This window comes from Mchenga conophoros, linkage group LG3 (assembly GCF_057382185.1).
Source record: "Mchenga conophoros isolate Kocher_MC1m ecotype Shallow Benthic linkage group LG3, M_conophoros_male_GT1.1, whole genome shotgun sequence".
NCBI lineage: Eukaryota > Metazoa > Chordata > Actinopteri > Cichliformes > Cichlidae > Mchenga > Mchenga conophoros.
In genome coordinates, this window is record NC_140528.1 from 83,121,476 (window position 1) to 83,138,850 (window position 17,375).

The following is a 17,375-nucleotide window of genomic DNA, read 5'->3' on the forward strand; positions in this document are numbered from 1 at the left end:
TGTAATGACTTCATGAACGTCTTCACAAATAAAATTTTAATCATTAGAGAAAAAATTATTCAAAGCCATGCCATAGATGAAACATTCAGTATAACAGCTTTAACACCTGGTGACATTTCCTATCAATCTTCTGTTTACTTCAATTATTTATTCCCCTGAACCATCAACGGGTCCTTTAGACCCTATTCCTACAAGACTGCTGAAAGACATTACACCAAAACTTCTTGAAAGAGTAGCTGCCAAAAGGTTAACTAATCATTTGCAGAAGTTTATTTAAATTTCAGTTTCAGTCGGGATTCAGAATAGTGAAAGTTACAACTGATCTTCTTATGGCCTCTGACAGTGGACTCGTCTCTGTGCTTGTCCTGCTACACCTCAGTGCATGCGACCATAATATTTAACTTACTGCATGCCGTAGCTGGTTTGTATCATATCTATCTAATTGTTTATATAAATGGAAAGTCCATAAACAACTAGAGGTTAATTATGGAGTTCCACAGGGTTCAGTGCTAGGACCAATTCTGTTTACACTATACATGCTTCTCTTAGGCAGCATCATTAGAAGACATAGCATACATTTTCACTGCTATGCAGAGGATACCTACCTTCTATCAATCTATCAAGCTAGGTAACAAACACCAATTAGTTAAACTGCATAAATATCTTATAGACACAAAGACCTGGATCAGCTCTAACTTCCTGCTTCTTAATTCAGATAAAGCTGAAGTTATTGGACTTGGCCCTAAAAGTCTTAGAAATATGGTAATTCAGATGCTTAGTGTGGATGGCACTACCTCAGGACATTCTAGGAGACATTTTTGAACACAACACGTCTTTCAATGTGCATATAAAACAAATATGTAGGACTGCTTCCTGCCATTTGCACAGTATCTCTAAAATTAGAAATATCCTGTCTCATATTGATGCTGAAAAACTAGTTGATGCATCCCTTACTTCCAGGCTAGACTACTGTTATTGTCAGGCTCTCCTAAAAACTCCCTGAAAAGCCTTCAGTTAATCCAAAAATACCCAATCACCCATTTTTCCTTTGTATAGTAATAATAGCAGCAAAACACAACAACAGTTGCTTCAAGGTACTTAAGAAACTCCAACAATCAGATGTCCCCTCTATGAGCAAACAGCTGCTTGCTCATAGCAGGGGGGCCTGGTCTTAGTTACACTGCCATGGGTCTAGCCTGCTGGGGGCTTCCCATGATGCACTGCATAGTGTTGCTATTATATTCATCACTTTTCACTCACAATGTGTTTATACACACCTCTGCATTTAATTAGCAGTTATTGCCATAGGTGGCTGACAAAATGCCATGCTCTCAGACACTTGTGAGCTTGTTGTGCACACTAGTGAACATCGCTGTATCACTAACACTGAGGCTGTGCTATCTCACAATCGGCACCTATGCCTATCCCAATAAGGAAGACACACACACACTTGGGGATGGCAATTTCAAGCAAACAATACTTCTAAATATGAATGGGGGACTATTCAACCATTCTTCATAACAAACAGAAACATCTGGGAGATTCATGCTGCTGTAGTGTCATAGTCGGGCTCTGGTTGTTTGGACTTCCTCTTATTCCTCCAAGCAATCATCCCGAAGGCACGCTCCTTTTCTTTGGGTGGAGTTTGGGTTTCCCGCTCTTCAGCTGCACACACCTGCCTGTCATCCGTTTCCTCAACTTCAGTATAAAAGGACCAGCTTTGCCATCCATACTCTGCCAGATAGTCTGCCTCCAACAAGTGGCAAACACCTTGTTCCTTAGCAGTTTCCTAGCTTTCCTATTCTCACGTGCCTCTGTCTGTTCCCATGTTCCTCCCATCAGCTGAATAGCTTTTCGTTTCCGTTATCTTCCATCAGATGAGAAAGTTGGTTCGTTCACAGTACCCACCTGGATCACTCTGCACTACTCTTCCATCTGCCTGCTCACCCACCTACGGCAACGCTTACCTGAACTCAACCAGCACACTGTCCCTTCCTTTTTGGAAAGTCTCCTTCTTCCCCCAGACCCGGAGGAAGCCCCTGTGCTATTCCCATGGCCCCTCAGTACTTACCTCAATGTTTTCATATGTACAGTAAATAAAGACTGTAATACTTTGATACGTGTCTCTGTTGGCTCTGCTTTTGGGTCTACACGGTTGTTACAAGAGTAGGAAGCAAAGTTCTTCACTCCTACTACAAGCTGATTCATCTCTGCTTTTAGTATCTGTAGAAATTAGGCTTTGGTTGTTTTACTTAACATCCCGAGTTGAATCTTTTCTCTTTAAAGTTAATTATGATTCTCTAAAATAAATGGCAAACAGAAAGGCAGCCTCTTCAGTAACCAGGGCCCTTTACTACAAAGCTTGTTTAACATATGCAGAGTTTCGTTTCATCATCTGGATTCACTTATCCTAGCATTAGCAAACACGAAGCTGGTCATCAACTCCAGTTAACCCAGGATTTCCTCTACGCGTTCACATTAAAGTCGGCGTCTGACAGTCACAGAGGGGGTGGATTCACAGATCCTATGTCTCTTTTTTAATGGAAAACTGTCCCTTTGAGAGCCACCTACTCCAAACAACGTATTCAATTGTCATTAACCACAAGTGGTTCCCCTCAGCCTCCAAGTAGACACACCTATGGCATCAATTTCAAAATCTAACGTCACCTTGTTCTTGAGTTATCACATTCACAAACTTGGGTGTCTAAGCTGTTCTACCTAACCATCAGCCTTTTAAATCTGAGGGGTAAAAAAGGATGAGAGAAAATCCTTCTGTTAATTTGCTGGTTTGCACACAAACATTCAATTCATCACTGTATGCACTCTCTCTGCTGCTGATTGCTTCTGAGGTGATGGCTGCACATTAGAGCTCTGAAACTTTAAACTGGATCCACTGTCCCACAGCCTGCTGAGGGAGGCATGGAAACTACTTCAACTTCAAATAATAGTGACTGAACAGGTATCCCTGGTCTGTGTTTCCAGGAGTGTAAAACATTTGTCAATGTTTTAAATCATCAAGTTAATACTCGGACATTCCCGTGACAAGGTGACGCACAGTTTGTTCTTCCTTCAGTGGTGTTAGTAAAGGTACAGCTGAACAAGCTGCACATATAAAACCCATTCCTTCAGTCTTAATGCTTACAGAACAATGAAACTGCTGTAAAACAGTTTTTATAAATGCTCATTAGGGAAAAACAAAGACGTTACACAGAATTAAACTTCAGAACTTCCTCAGCTGCACCTGAAGATAACATAACACTCCCAGTGTGAACATTTCAGCCATGCTGGTGCTGTTGGCAGGCAGGACACAACACTGCTGCTGTACTCGTTCAACATTCAGCCCACAGTGTCGTGTACACAGGCTGTCAGGCCTGCCGTGTGTAAACCACTGAAAACAAAGCAAAAACACAGCACGCCTGTTGCCATATTTCAGATGTCGTGGGAAAGACAGCTGTAAACGATAAATTGTGGATTGAGAGAGTCTTCAGCAAACTGTGCATTTTCTCTTATTTGAGGACGGTTTCATAAAGAGTTACAGTGATTTAGTCTTTGATGAGATTTCTGAGGTTTCACTGTGGAAAGTTGTTCACTGTGACCCATTTTAAAGAACAAAAAGAGTCAACATCCTGTTTCTGTCAGTTAATGGCCTTTTCTATTGATTTTTTTGGGGGGGGGGCATCTCGCTTGATTGTGTTTTGTGTTAAACAACAGTGAAGTTTTACTAGGACATCAGCGCTAGTACTGAAACTCTGCTCTGTCATTGCTGTTTAGTCCTCTTTGTCCGGCTCATGCATTCTGACCAAGCAGACCAGCTAGTTTGTGAAAGGTATTGCTGAAAGTTATTAAAACAATATATATAAATTATATAAAAGCATTATTGGATACTATGTATCTAAAAATTTAAATCTCACCTAAAAACCGAGATGTTTCTTTGAAACGTTTTTGTTTCATACAGTTCACCACAACACTGTCATAGAAGTAAAAGGTTAATTATTGCTTATTTGGTTGCTGTGATCCTTAAAAGTTTAACTTGGAAGAACAAGAAAGTGCTACATATGCAGTTTGACACACCCCTGCTATATTTAAGATAACCTGACTTAGAGCTGAGGGTGGATGCCTGGCAGTTTAAGACACACTTTAGTCTTTTATTCGTTGAACATTAGACTCACGGCCGCAAGCTGCTAAAATAAACGTGTTTGTTTTTCCATAAAGGCAACAGGGTTGCTGTCCGTGCTGTCAAATACAAACTGGATGCACAAGCCACCAGGGTGTGTTAACTGCACGGTTCCAGTCAGGGGTTAATATTTCGATTAGATGACATGGTTCACTTCAGAATCCTGCCACCTATGTGAAACGGCAGATATGACACTACGAGGAACGCATTTGTTGCACATCTGACAACATCAGTCTTTCTTACTCGCTTGTTTCGTCGATAATGTGTTGATTCTGCCACTTCTTCAGTGACAGCAGTGAAAACAGGAGATTTCTCCGCACACCTCCATGAAAACATTACGAACCTGTGGCCCCGCGCACGCAGCACGCTAGTACCGCAGCGCTCTGCAGGAAACCTGCACTACAGCTTTGTTGGAGGCGCACAGTCTGACACACTGATCATGTGTCAGTAAACAAAATGCAACTCGGACTTTTTCTGATTCTGTGCCTCGGTAGGGACTGCTGTGTCACATCAGGCTCTGTACATGTCCAAAAAGACGAAGTTTCACCTTGATGACAGGAAGTGACATCCCCAGCGCCCTGATGGAGGCTTTCTCTCTGTCAGCGCGGTGCAAACACGGGGACAGGTTCTCACTCACCTTGAAAACATCTCCGTAGGTGCCGCACCCAATCCTGTGGATGAGCTCGTAGTCATCCAGCGGGTCCAGGAATGACACTCCTATCCGGTCCATGTCTGGAGACACCTCTTGCTGCTGCGGGGAGCCTGGCTGGCTTTTTACTCACACATAGCCGCTGCTGATATCGGCGGAGAGAACGGAAGCACGGGCAGACGAACTCTGTGAAATGGCCCAGGGACGACTGATCGGAACCGGCTAATTATACCGTTTAGGCAGGCAGAGGCAGCGCGGTGACACAGCCGAGAGCCGCTCGAGTCAGAGCACGCGTGAGCGAGCACGGTCCCCTCAGTAAGCCTCCCACCTCTGCGCGCTCCTGTGCCCTCAGATGAACATCCTTTTCAAACGTGGCAAAATCACGTCTGAAATAAACCCTTGGCACGAACACGCTTAAAGGCGTGATTTGCGAGCTCTACGAGAAAAGCCCGTCAGGCTTGTTTTAAAGTTTGACCTCAGTTAGTTTCCGCTTAGAGTTCTTCATACGTGTGACTTTCTCTCATCGCAATCTGGACCTGAAAATACTGACGACCTAACTGTTCAGATGGCAAGTTCAAAAGTCGCGCATGCTCACTGATGAGGTGAACATTTCTGGCTCAGTGTTTACTGTAACGGACTTCATGCATGTGTGGCTTTCTTACATGAACATCCTCCATCACATGCTGAAGCAGGAGGCTTTCAGCAGACTTTCAAACATGAAGAATATTTTTACTCCTGAAGTATGAAAACACATAACTGTACATCATCACTTAACTCAGCATTTTACAAGGTCTGACTTTGGCCTTTTGCAGCTATTAGCTTAGCATGTTATGAACTTTTTGAAAAATATTTAGTGACACTACTTCATAGTAGTGAGGCCATGCAGTCTGTGCCTCTTCTGTTTTGAGTGGATATGACGTGGAACTTTAGCGCACACTTTTGCTCAAGCAGAGCTCGTGTCGTCTCTAGAAGATGATCGTGAGGAAGGCGAGCCACTAACGTCCTGCATGATGTACCAGTTGATGACAGAGGCTGTTTAAAGTTGATATTACTGACGGCCACTCACAGCATGTGAAGGCGCCTTCATATATATGTAATACACATCATTGGACCACATGTCGTTCCATTTTCATCAGAGCTTTATTATTGCAGATAGAAAAACAAGAACACAAACCACGAGTCAATCAAATTTGATGGAGCAGTGCCATCTAATGTGGCTCTGTCTCAACAGTGCATGGTCTTACTGCTCTCTTCTCATTGTTAGAAATCCGTCTAACTCAGCTATTCTCAAAACTAAAGGCCACCTACTTTAAAAAAGAAGACAGGCAAAGTAAGGCAACATAGAGCTGATAAGAAAGAAGCTGTCAGTAGAGCAGAGTGGACAATGTTACACAGTAACTATCCTAAATTTAAACACTTCTGAGGCTTCAGTCATGAACAGGTTAGTTCATGTTGGTATTTTACACGTCTGAAAATCATGTTCTGGTCCTCATCCCTTTGGCTTTAAACATCCAGACAGCATGTAACAGATACCTAACAGGCTGCCAATCAAAACGCAAACTGACGATCAAACCAGGCACGTCTCCAGAAACCATTTCTTAAATAAAAACTCAATTAAATGTTCCAACCTGATAAGTGACGCTTAACTCAAGATAATCTGTGCATGTCAGACATATTGCTCGAACTAGGATATTGACTGAGAGGGCCCTCTGGGTGAAAACACTGGTAAAAACGTTGACAAGCAGGATCGAGGTTAATCGGTGTCCCCGTCTCTGTTCACAGTATGTCCTACAGTCTCTTCCTGCAACAATCAGGATGTCTACAGTGACTTACGCTGGCGCTTCAGGAATGACATGGAGTAATCTCCCGCCGGAGTGCTCTTCTGCCTCTTCATCTGGACCTGTGACTGTGCGGTGAGCTGCAGCTTGATGGCGCTGGAGTTCACCTTGGCAGCGCACAGGAGCTCCTTCATCCCCTTCATCTTCTCACTCTGAAAGGCGATTACAGTGCCAGCTGGCGAGAGGGGGGCCTGCTCCGGGGAGAAAGGAGAAGATGCGGAGTCTGGGAGACTGGGGGACTTGGGTTTTCCTTCAATGTCTCCAGCACGTAGTCCCTGGGAGGAGCGCCGGCGGAGCCCTCCTTCTCCCACCTTCTTGGGCTGAGCTGCCACTGCAGCCGGCTGGCTGCACGGGGAGGTAGGAGCGGCAGAAGGAGGAGAGCTCTGGTCCTCCAGCTTGGACTCCCTCCTGGGGCCACGCCTGCGCCCTTCCCTGAAGTCCTCGCTCGACTGGTCGTCGTCGTCCTGGGGATCTGGCTCTTTGGTGATGATTGTTACTTTCTGACGCACCTTTGGAATCGGAGCACAAATGTGTGTTTAGCTAGAAAGCGCTAACACGTCTGTGGCTCTCCTGCAGTCACGGGCAACTCACCTGGGCATCAAAGCGACTCAGAGACTGGACAAGGTATGTGGCCCAGCCCACATGAAGGACCGGCGTGGGACTCCCCTCCTCCCACTTGCAGATGCCGTCATAAAAACGCAGCAGATGGGCAAAGCACTCGGGGTCCTGCAGTGCAGAGACAGCCGCTGCCTGCTTGGGCTGATCCTGCAAGAGAGCAGAGGTGCAAGACTGAGGCCACATCTGTCAGTGAGTAATATTCATGATGTGCATCTAACAACATGATCTAAACTCAGGTGGAGGTGCGCTCTGTTGGTGTCTGTTAATGTTCACGAGTTTCTACATGTTCCACATGCTTAATCAGAGAGAAGCTGGATTTGGAAGTCATCTGATAAGGAGCAAGAGAAAGAACATGTTCTGTTGGGTTGAGGTGGTAGTGTGATTGTTACTGAAGAGAGAATTAGAGCTTTGCATTATTACAGAACAGCTGCTAGTGGAGCCCTGCTCCACCTACTGTCTGTGGGTGTATGTGCTCTGGAGAAACATTCACCTCGTCCCCTCCTTCTGTCTCCTCTCCTCCCTCCCCAGGACTCTCTGCTGCTGTCGCCGTTTCCTTCAGCAAGGTAGGGATGACATCATTTGCAATGTCAAAGAACTCCTTGTAGATCTCCTCATCCTCGCGGAAATAGTTATAGCTGCAGGAAGGTGGAGAAGGAGCTTTAATACATACATGCGCTTTTCTCCTGTCACAGCATGAAGTCCAGAAAAAAATATAAGAGTAAAAACAGGATGCTGTGACATGTGGCAGACATGACAACAAGTGAGGAACAAGTGGACAGGTTCAGAAAACAAAACAAAGCACGGGCACATATTTCTCTGTGAGGCAGCAGAGCGTGGGCTGAACCTGAAGAACAATGGGGAGCAGGAAACGGAAGCTGATGGATGTGGAGAGAATGTGTGTGGTGGGTCAGAGCTGCTATTTATAACTGCAGATCATGAACAGTGTTTAGAGGGAGGAGAGCACATGAGGATGCAGAGCTGGATACTTCCTGGACTGAGCACCACACCTTTCCAGGCCAAGTGTGACTGAGCCCTTAGTGGTGGCTGGGTTCATAACGAAGCAACAAAGAACCACAAGGGCAGGAAACACAGCTGCTGGTTTAGTGCCATCTTGTGTTCATCTGCTGAAATAGCATTCACGTACAAATGTCATCTGGGACCAGCTAAAAGAAGAAAAAGGTGTCTAGTGTCTGAATAACACTACTTAAAAGTGAGATCAATATAATTTTGTTTTCTTCTATTTGTCACTTTATCCAAACACTTCATTCAGAATCATCAGCACGCCGGGGGAGGAGCTGTGAGGATGCAGAGATACTGGACGCTTCCTGGATCAGGAGTCTCATTAATGTGAACTTACTCCTGCATGACCTGGGCGGCCTCAGCCCAGGACCTCAGGGCCTCCCGCACACTCCTGTGCCTGTAGTGGAAGCCAGCCAGGTACATGTAGGGGTAGATGTGCTCGTTGTTATAGTGCTTCTGAGCAGAAGTGACGGCCTGAGAGACACAGACAGATCAAAGAAAGTTAACAAAATGATGCTGAACTCAGAATTAAGAGGGTTCAGTATCAGCATTCAGCAACAGGTCATGGTGGAGACGTTTATTCAGTTTGACAACGAGCAGCAAACCAGAACTCCAGTGATCCCAACAAGCACTTGGACCTGAGCATCAAACAGGAAGAAGGGTGTTAACCAGAGAGATCCAGCAGGTGTGCAACTTCCTGCATGCTGTCACCACCAGTACCATCACAGTACCGCTTTTCTGTGGAACCGGCTTCCAGTTTGGATTCGGGAGACTGACTCTAGGCTGTGGGGGATTCCCATGATGCACTCAGTCACCTTTTTCACTCTCTTTGTGTTTATATCTTGGTCCTCTTGGCTCCAGCCGAGCCTCGGGTACATCGGTGTTATTTTGGATTCTGCCATGTCCCTAGAGCAACACTCTGGACAGTTAATTAGGAACAGCCTTCTTCAGCTAAGAAACATCTCCAAACTGTGAACCTTGTTGTCTGAATCTGAGTTAGAAATGCTTTTATTTCATCTCTCTTAGATTGTTGTTAAAGTCTTTTTCTTTGTTTGAGCAAAAAGAATCGTAACCGTCTCCAGTCGGTCCAGAAGGCTGCTGCGAGCCTCTTAACAAAGACACGAAGACAGCACTGGTTTTACTCTCATTACACTGGCTCCCAGTACGTTTTAGAATTCATTTCAAATTCTTAGTACTGACTTTAAAGCTCTGAGTGGTGACGCTCCTGCCTACATCTCTGATCTTTTACAACCCCACGCTCCCTCTCACAGCCTGAGATCAGCCCCACCAACACGTTTTAAGACCAGAGGAGGTGGATCAGTTAGAGCGGAGGCCCCCGGGTTATGGAAAGCTTTACCTCCATCGTAATGTTGCCTTGATTGTATTTATGACTTATTTATTTAGACTGGCACAATTAGAGTTGTGCTGTATGATCCATTGTGTTGTTAATGTTATTGTGAAGGACTCTGTGGTTCTTATCCTGTGAAGAGTGAAGTAAAGTTATTATTATTGTTTTATACACCACTCTGCATTTAAATACTAAAGTGCTCTGCACAGTCTGTCCACTAGAGGGTGCTGGATCATTACGGTATAGTCTAACTACACATGACGTCATAAAAGGCCTAGCCCCCCTGGGCCAGCAGAGCGCTCAGCATCTAAGTTTGACAGTCCTCTCACACAGCCAATGGCAGAGTGAGGCTGTTATTTATCTATGCAGCAGTCAGTTGGACACGTGTAAACAAACAGCCAGTCACTTTCAGTGTTGTTAGCACCCCCTCCTTGGTTTTGGACTCAACCGAGCAGTAATGCTTACTCCAGGTCTCTTTCCACACTATGTTTTGATAGAGACCAGCAGCTGATTTCCAGTAGCTTGTGTTGTACAGACAAAGATGAAAAACTGCTGTCTGATCTTCAGCCCCACTAATGCAGAAGATCTACACGAAAAGTTTGACATGTTCTGTAAATATGAAGCCTGTAAAAGTCTTCCCTGCTCGCCGCTATGTGACCTGGGAAACTGGTTGATGTCTTACCTTCAGGTGGATTTTCAGGGGGTTCTCTTTTCCTGGAATTGGTTCCTGGTCTTCAAGGTCTGCCAGAGTGCCCATGGCCATGGGATATCTGGTGCGTAAGCCGAGACAGAAGCACAATGTCAACTTCGAGGAGTTACGTAAGCATTTTTTTAAATACAGCACATGTAACATTTCTGTTTTCTCCAATTATGGATGCCTTAATGGCCCTGACCCTGCATAATATAGAACACCGTGACACACATTATTCATCAAAGCTGGACCTTCTAAATGACAGCTCACAGCTATGTGATGAAATCTGACCTTCATCACAGTAACGAGTTCACTGTAAAAGCATATTTTATAAACTGTAATAAGATATGTAAATATTACAGCAAAGTGAATGAGGGAGCACTAGTGTTCACCTTAGCCAACTAAAACTACATAAACTGTCTTTTTAACTCTGTATTGTGAGTTTATGAAATATGTTCAGACTTCAACGCTTTGGTCTCTGCCCCCTCCGATTACTGTGGGTTCAGTCACTCTCTAAAAGCACTGGGTGGAAACCAAAGATGGCAGGAAGAGAAGCAACATGATGACGCACTGTCCTAATCTTGGGTCGGCCTGAGTTGTGTCGTGCTGACAGACGTACATCGATGTACCATTAAATGTTACGGCAAAGTGAGCACGCTTGCTGCTCAGCTGGTGTCAGGGCAAATCTGAAAGAGTCTTTAATGAATCCTCAGCAGTGCACTGGTACACACTCACCTGTCCAGGTCGCCTCGTTCATACAATAGCCAGAGGAGTTTCTGGTAAAGCAACGGGAAAAAGAAAGGTGAGGAAACCAAGTGCAAGACTGTAGCGTATTTCCTTCATGTGTGCCTGGATGGACTTTCACAGGCAGTACAATGTTTCCAGTTGTTCCAGGTGTAGATTATAAAATTACAATGTAATCACAAACTGTACGACTGAAGGTTTCTGTGCTGCTGAAAACGAGAGCTGATGATGGTGTGGACGTTAATCAATATCAACACTAATTCACTGCCCAACCTAAAATCCCTCAGGTCAGAGTTTTACTGTCCATGTCCAGAAAAGCTTTTACTTCTATATTTTTAAATATTAACACAAATTAATTGAGCCAGTATTTTCTATTATTTCACTTTTAATCATAAAAATGTTATGAAAACCTTTAAATGAAGATCGTCTAGTACACACCGCGCCCCCTTTAGACTCACCCTGTTTGCTTCCGTGTGAAATAAGACGGCTGCCGTCAGCCTTCAGTGAGCTGTATATATTAAATGTGGCAGCGGACTAAGTCAACAGTTCATCTGCATATTTTAAAACAACCTCTGGAGGCTTGATGCAGATTTTTTGCTGTGTAAAACAAACATTCATCGTTACCCTGTAGGTGCAGGCCTCACCTGTTGCAGCAGCAGAAGCTCGGAGCTGTCTGTGTGCAGGTCCAGTGATGGGTTGATGGCACAAACCATGAAGGCCACCTCCATGTTTCTGTCACACTTCATGTAGGAACCCTTCAGATACAGCCAGCTCTGAGGGACAGACGAAGGATCACAGCTACACTTTGTGAATAAATGGTAAATGGACTTGCTCTTATATAGTGCTTTTCTATTCTACTGGAGCACTCAAAGTGCTTTACACAACATGCCTAATTCACCCATTCATACAAGCACTTATCTATGCCTGAGTGCTTTCTATCCAACATCCACACTGCGATGGACGCATCAGAGAGAAACTTGGAGTCGGTATCTTGCCCAAAGATATCTTGATGCATGCTCACTCATCCAGGTAAGGAAATCCCAAAGAGTGGATTCTGTTCATCTGGATGTTTTCAGTGGGAGAAACGTTTCATCATCATCTTCAGTCTCAGCTCACTGCAGGTTTCAATCTTATCAACAGTACATTTGCACAATGACTGAAGCCAGCCCACTGAATGCTGGGAGGTCAGGTCCTTGATCATAAATATGCTAATTCTCATGACTACTGATCAGTGGCCATGAGTCCCATTCACAGAGAGCTGGGGAATGGCTGCCATCACAGCATGTAAGATGGTGACAGATGTACCCTTAGGCCCCCTCCTCCACTCAGAGATGGTCTTTCCCTTTTCACATAAATGGCCTCCTTGACTCCGCCCTCAAACCAGCGTTCCTCCCTGTCCTGGATGTTACATCCTCATCATTAAGAGAGTGTCCACTGTAGGTGTAAATAGACTGCAGAGTCCTGGCCTGACGAGGTGGCTCTGCTGTGTTGTAGCCAGAGGTTGTTTGGTTTCCCCGATGTATAAATCCTGACAATCCTCCTGCACTAACAGCTACACTATGTTACTCTGTTTGTGTCGGGGGACCTGATTCAAAGCTGCCTACCAACGGGTTGAGGATTGAAGCCAAAAACGTTGAAATGTTAACGGTGACCGAGTCGATCATAAGGACAGTTTGTTGTAAAGGTGCATCCTGTTTATGTCTTCGGTAAACTATACAGACTTGGTGTAAATTCCCCTCCGTAATGCCTGTGGTATGACGTCCGGCCAATAGCACCGTCTCATTCTAATTGCTTCAGAGAAACTATCACCCTACAGTAACCACTTCCTGGGTCTCATTTCATGATAGCCTTTCTGGTTTAGCAAAACCATCCACCTACCGTTGTCTGCTGCGAGGATGATAATGTTGTTGTCATTACTAAGTGATGTGAGTGCCCTCCTCTCCTCCATGCTGATTTTGGATGCTGGGGCTTTGCATTGTTGAGACAGGCTGAAACCAGTTGCTCTGCTTCCACAGCTGCAATGTTGCTGTTTCAAATTGCTGTTTCTGTGGCTGTGATCAGCTCCACTAGCAGGATTAGTCTCAGCGTCACAGCCCATTGTTCACTCAGTGGGCTAGTTTCAGTCATTGTGCAAAGATAATGTTTATAAGGCTGCGGAAACCTGCAGTCAGCTGAGTGGTGACAGAATCAACTTTATGGGATTGCCCATGGATACTTTGATTTGACTGGACCAGCTAGCCAGGGACCAATCTGCTCGAGCTCCTGAGCTACAGCCACCCCGAGTCCCAAGATTTGCCTAAAGCTGTGTACACACTGGAAGCACTTCACAGCAACATGGTGATCAGGGATTATAGAAAGTAAATGCTTTTTGGATATTTCAAGTGATTATGAGTCAAAAAACAGCTGGTGATGCAATAAATCTGAAGTAACTTTTGAGGTTTAATAGAAAAAAACCTCATAAATATACTGATTAGTGTGTAAGTGCATTTTCAGAAAGCTAATACTATAGCAGCTAATGTTGGTCTGCCCTAAAAATCACACTTTCCTTCTGATAAACAGTTTGATTACATTCTCAAATCTTACGAGAGTTTATTATCAGTGTCAATGTTAGGATCCGCTTCACTAACGCTAACTACCGGCTGCTAACAGCGACGACACCAGCAGTGCTTACCAACAGGAAAGGTTGGAATATCCACAACAACTCGCCTCAGCATCGCTCTCATCACACAGAATGAGCTTTGCTGACCTGTAAACTCTTATTTGACTCCTTACACAAAGTTTTACAGCCTCCTCGCTGCAGATGAAGAGTGCCGCTGTTTGTCCTACAGCGGATCGGATTGCACACTTGGATTGTGAGAAGTAAGAAAACAGAATTCATTTAACTGCAGTTGAATGAACAGATGACGTGACTGACTTCCTCAAGAGCTTTGATGTGTGTCAGATATATTTGAGTCCTGAAATGTGCAAAAGTAACCAGCTGGCAGCCTCAGAGCGACGTGTGACGACCAAATCACTCCCAGTGTGTACACAGCTTAAGATTATTTTTTAAGCACTACATACAGCTTGACTTCATCTTCTAAATCCCTGCAAATGTAACCAATCCAACATTTATTGATCATTTTCTGAGCAAAAATATCGTACATTGGTACCCTCTTTGTACAAAACTCCTTTACATCGGGGTCATGATCTTGTCCTTGATGGAAATATGTAAAATTGTGTATGTTTCTGTTCTGTGTCTTGTGTACCGTTTGTTTGTATATGTGTCTTCCTTGCTGCTGTTACACCCAAATTTCCCCTTGTGGGACAATTAAAGGATTAATCTATTCATGTGTGCATAGAAATTTCTTTCTGTCTGCTTGAACAGCACACTGGTTTTCCCACTTGAGGTAAAAGCAAAGACATGGAGTAGGCCTCTTTGGTGCTAACATATGACCCATGCAGTCTCACTCCTACTAGAGCACGCTGCTGCTGTCGCTGGTGGAAAATGTCCTTCTTTTACTTACACTGCTCACTATAGTGTCAGAATATCAACCCAACGTGATGTCGCTCTAACTCTAATTCCAACCACATGAGTGGTTTAGCACCACACTCTTCTCGTGGAATTAGTATCAACGACTGTACATTGACCATCTCTCACATTTCTATGCAGGGAAGACTTTTCATGATGATTTTCTTTTTTTAATCGCGACATTTTAAAGAGCTTAATGATCTGTAGAAGTTAAAATACATGAAAGAAATAGGCTTGACTGTGGTGTCTAAAACGTGTCTACACTGAGCATACTGATAGAGCTAGAGGCAGCTGGTTCATTCTACTGACAGACGGGCCTCACCTTCTCATTGACTCCAGCTGTGACGGTTTGTCCTCGCCGGTCCTCGTTACCCTTCCCGTGCCAGGTGACTTCTGCTGTCTCCTCACCATTTTTACCAAATATCACCCAGGCGTGGTCCTCAGATAGTGCCAGGTGTACATCATTTAGACCCAAGACCTGACAGGCAGCCACTACTGCAAAGGCCACTCCAGAACTATCCAGTTTGGTACCTGGTTCAATTCAACAATTAATCAATAAATGTTGGACTCACCTAACAAGCATCATGAGAAAAACCATGTTACCTGTGATGAGGCTGAATAGGGACTGGATGTGGGCTCGATCCTTGAAGTAAGAACGACTGAGACTGTTCCAGATCACATCCGATACCTTCTTCACCAGCTCTCGGCTGGATCCCGCAGCAGTTCTCCGATACTGGGACAGATCCACAGCCCCACGGATCTGTGCTGTGAACCGCTCATACAGAGCAGAAATCATGCCCAGCTCCACTGTGGGGAAGCAAGACATGGGACAATCCGGCTCCAGCGGCTCAAAACGGACCCCTGGAACATTTATGGGGATGACTCGGTTCACAGCCAGGAAGTGCTCAACAAAACCCAAGACCAGTGAAAGAAGAGCCAAGTCCGGCTCTGGTTTCCGGAGCTCTGCATCAAACAACTGAACGACTCCATCGATTCCCCGCAGAGGAAAGTGCTTCTTCTGGGCCGAGTGCAAACCCATGATGCCTGCTGTCAGTCACAACTTTGATGTATGCGTGCCTCCTCACCTGCAGTACTGAACGGGGAGAGCAGTCAGTTCATCTGTAACTCCAGATCACACGCTAAACTGTGGGAAACAGGCAAATTCCAAAGCTGACCCATTAAAAATAATTCCTTATAGAAAACCACGTGTTTCCTACGTACTGGCTCATCGCCAAGAACTCTGGTTTCTCAATGAAGATGAAAACATTAAAAACAAATTAGTTCACAACTATAAAAGCCGACTTATTTCATTAATCTTTAAATAAAAGTCAGTAAGTTCATACATTATTGTTACTGTAAGTTTTAAATTACTTAATTCATTCACTCGCCTCTGTCAGTGCGCTCCAGGGCGGCTGTGGCTACACTGTAGCTTGCTATCACCAGTGTGTGAATGGGTGGATGATTGTGTATAGTGTAAAGCGCTTTGGGGTACTTAGGACCAAGTAAAGCGCTATACAAATACAGACCATTTACCATTCACAAGGAAACATTTGCTGTGGCCGCGGTTCTCTGGTCTGCTGAATGCGTGTGACAAACCACGTCAGCACAGACGAATACGACACTAATAAAAACTGGTTTATTTTTAATATTTCATATCCGAACGTAAGATAGCGATACTGTAACACTGATTTCTACACAGAAAGCTAACAGAAGTTACACCGCACACAACGCAGCATAACATGTGTCACGTTTGGTTTACAGTCTCGGGTATGAAGGAGTATACGAAACATTTATTGGTTATTAATGAAGGTTAATAATGCCAGCAGTAACTGTTAAGTGCTGAACAGACTAAGACATAAACACTGACATAGCACTGGACCGGGGCTGAGTGGCTGGACTTGTTGCGTAATGCCGGTTACATATATGCCGCTAACGCCGGTTATATGGCGCTTCGGTGGGCGGGGCAGGTTCACTGCTACCTGCGTACATTCAATGCAGAGCTGCAAACAGCCGCTCTTTTAGAGTTTCATGACAACGATCACTGTGCCGAAACGCATCCGGAACACCACTGGGGCGAACACTCTGTCATCCTAAAACGAAATACTCCGTTAGGTCCATTTATATGGTAGAATAATGTGTGACGTAAGCTAACTAGCTAACTTTACTAAATTAAGTTAGCTACTCATTTCGCCTTTCAAGCCGCGCTAATTTGCTGAATTAGTCCTGCTTTGTTTAAATAAGTCGGACGACATGCAGACACAAACCAAACCCGAAAATGAGTCACACGCTGAGGGGAATACGTTATCTGCCTGAATGAGCAGCTATTAAGCTAACAAGCTAACGAGCGGCTATCAGCTAAAGTCACTACTATTGGAGCTTTTGGAAAATATATCGCACCAGCTATACAACAACACCAACTCACCCTCAGCTCTACATCAGCCAACAATCTGACCAATGTTTAAGTGATCGCATACCCGTTTTCTCACAGCTCGCGCCACATGTTTTTGTTTGTGTCCCCTTTCTTTTGCCGCGCAGCTCAATCTGCCCGAAAGTCAGTTGGCATATGTCGACGTTTGCGTCTCGAAGCAGATCTCGCAGCAACAAGCACGCTTCTCTCGAGCGCAAATGTGCGCCTTTAGGCCCATCCCTATGCTTCGAGATCGTAAGTCCTGCGCAGTGGGGTTTTCCTCGTGTATGCTGGGAAATGCAGTTCATTTTAGGGTATTCCCCTACACCCCCAGTAGAGGTCACCACGACGCCTTTAAGAGATACGTGCTTTAAAATG

At 44.7% G+C, this 17,375-nt stretch overlaps 2 protein-coding genes across 5 annotated transcripts in view; both read right to left on the reverse strand.

Moving 5' to 3' along the window:
- The window catches only part of map4k2 (mitogen-activated protein kinase kinase kinase kinase 2), a 45,388-nt gene extending 39,998 nt beyond the window's left edge, over positions 1-5,390 (reverse strand). The window contains exon 1 of one of the 2 annotated variants that reach the window (XM_085267517.1): positions 4,812-5,390. In XM_085267517.1, coding sequence (XP_085123643.1) covers positions 4,812-4,904 — 93 coding nt within the window. In that variant the 5' untranslated portion in view covers positions 4,905-5,390. The remainder of the gene's footprint in view (positions 1-4,811) is intronic. The other variant, XM_085267516.1, reaches the window with a different exon arrangement.
- Positions 5,391-5,944: 554 nt separating this feature from the next.
- men1 (multiple endocrine neoplasia I) lies at positions 5,945-17,225 on the reverse strand. Of its 3 annotated transcripts, none has more exons than XM_085267523.1 (10): positions 17,013-17,225; positions 15,194-15,675; positions 14,913-15,121; positions 11,727-11,855; positions 11,074-11,114; positions 10,330-10,417; positions 8,637-8,773; positions 7,770-7,914; positions 7,253-7,426; positions 5,945-7,170 (listed from the first exon to the last, which is right to left on the reverse strand). In XM_085267523.1, exons 2-10 carry the CDS (start codon positions 15,627-15,629, stop codon positions 6,643-6,645), a joined length of 1,887 nt encoding a protein of 628 aa, XP_085123649.1. In that variant the 5' UTR covers positions 15,630-15,675; positions 17,013-17,225; the 3' UTR covers positions 5,945-6,642. The 3 variants fall into 3 exon arrangements, with proteins under 3 accessions (XP_085123649.1, XP_085123647.1, XP_085123648.1); XM_085267521.1 differs by having other exon boundaries at positions 15,194-15,683; positions 17,013-17,224; XM_085267522.1 differs by having other exon boundaries at positions 15,194-15,683; positions 17,065-17,222.
- Between the last annotated feature and the right edge of the window lie 150 nt (positions 17,226-17,375).

Excerpts from the sequence above, each read along its gene's own strand:
- men1 (XM_085267523.1), bottom strand. The coding sequence starts at position 15,629 with ATGGGTTTGCACTCGGCCCAGAAGAAGCACTTTCCTCTGCGGGGAATC. Across the intron at positions 11,856-14,912 it reads CAGCTGGAGTCAATGAGAAG|AGCTGGCTGTATCTGAAGGG; the intron begins GTGAGGCCCGTC and ends TCTGTCCCTCAG. Across the intron at positions 10,418-11,073 it reads GAACGAGGCGACCTGGACAG|ATATCCCATGGCCATGGGCA; the intron begins GTGAGTGTGTAC and ends CTTACGCACCAG.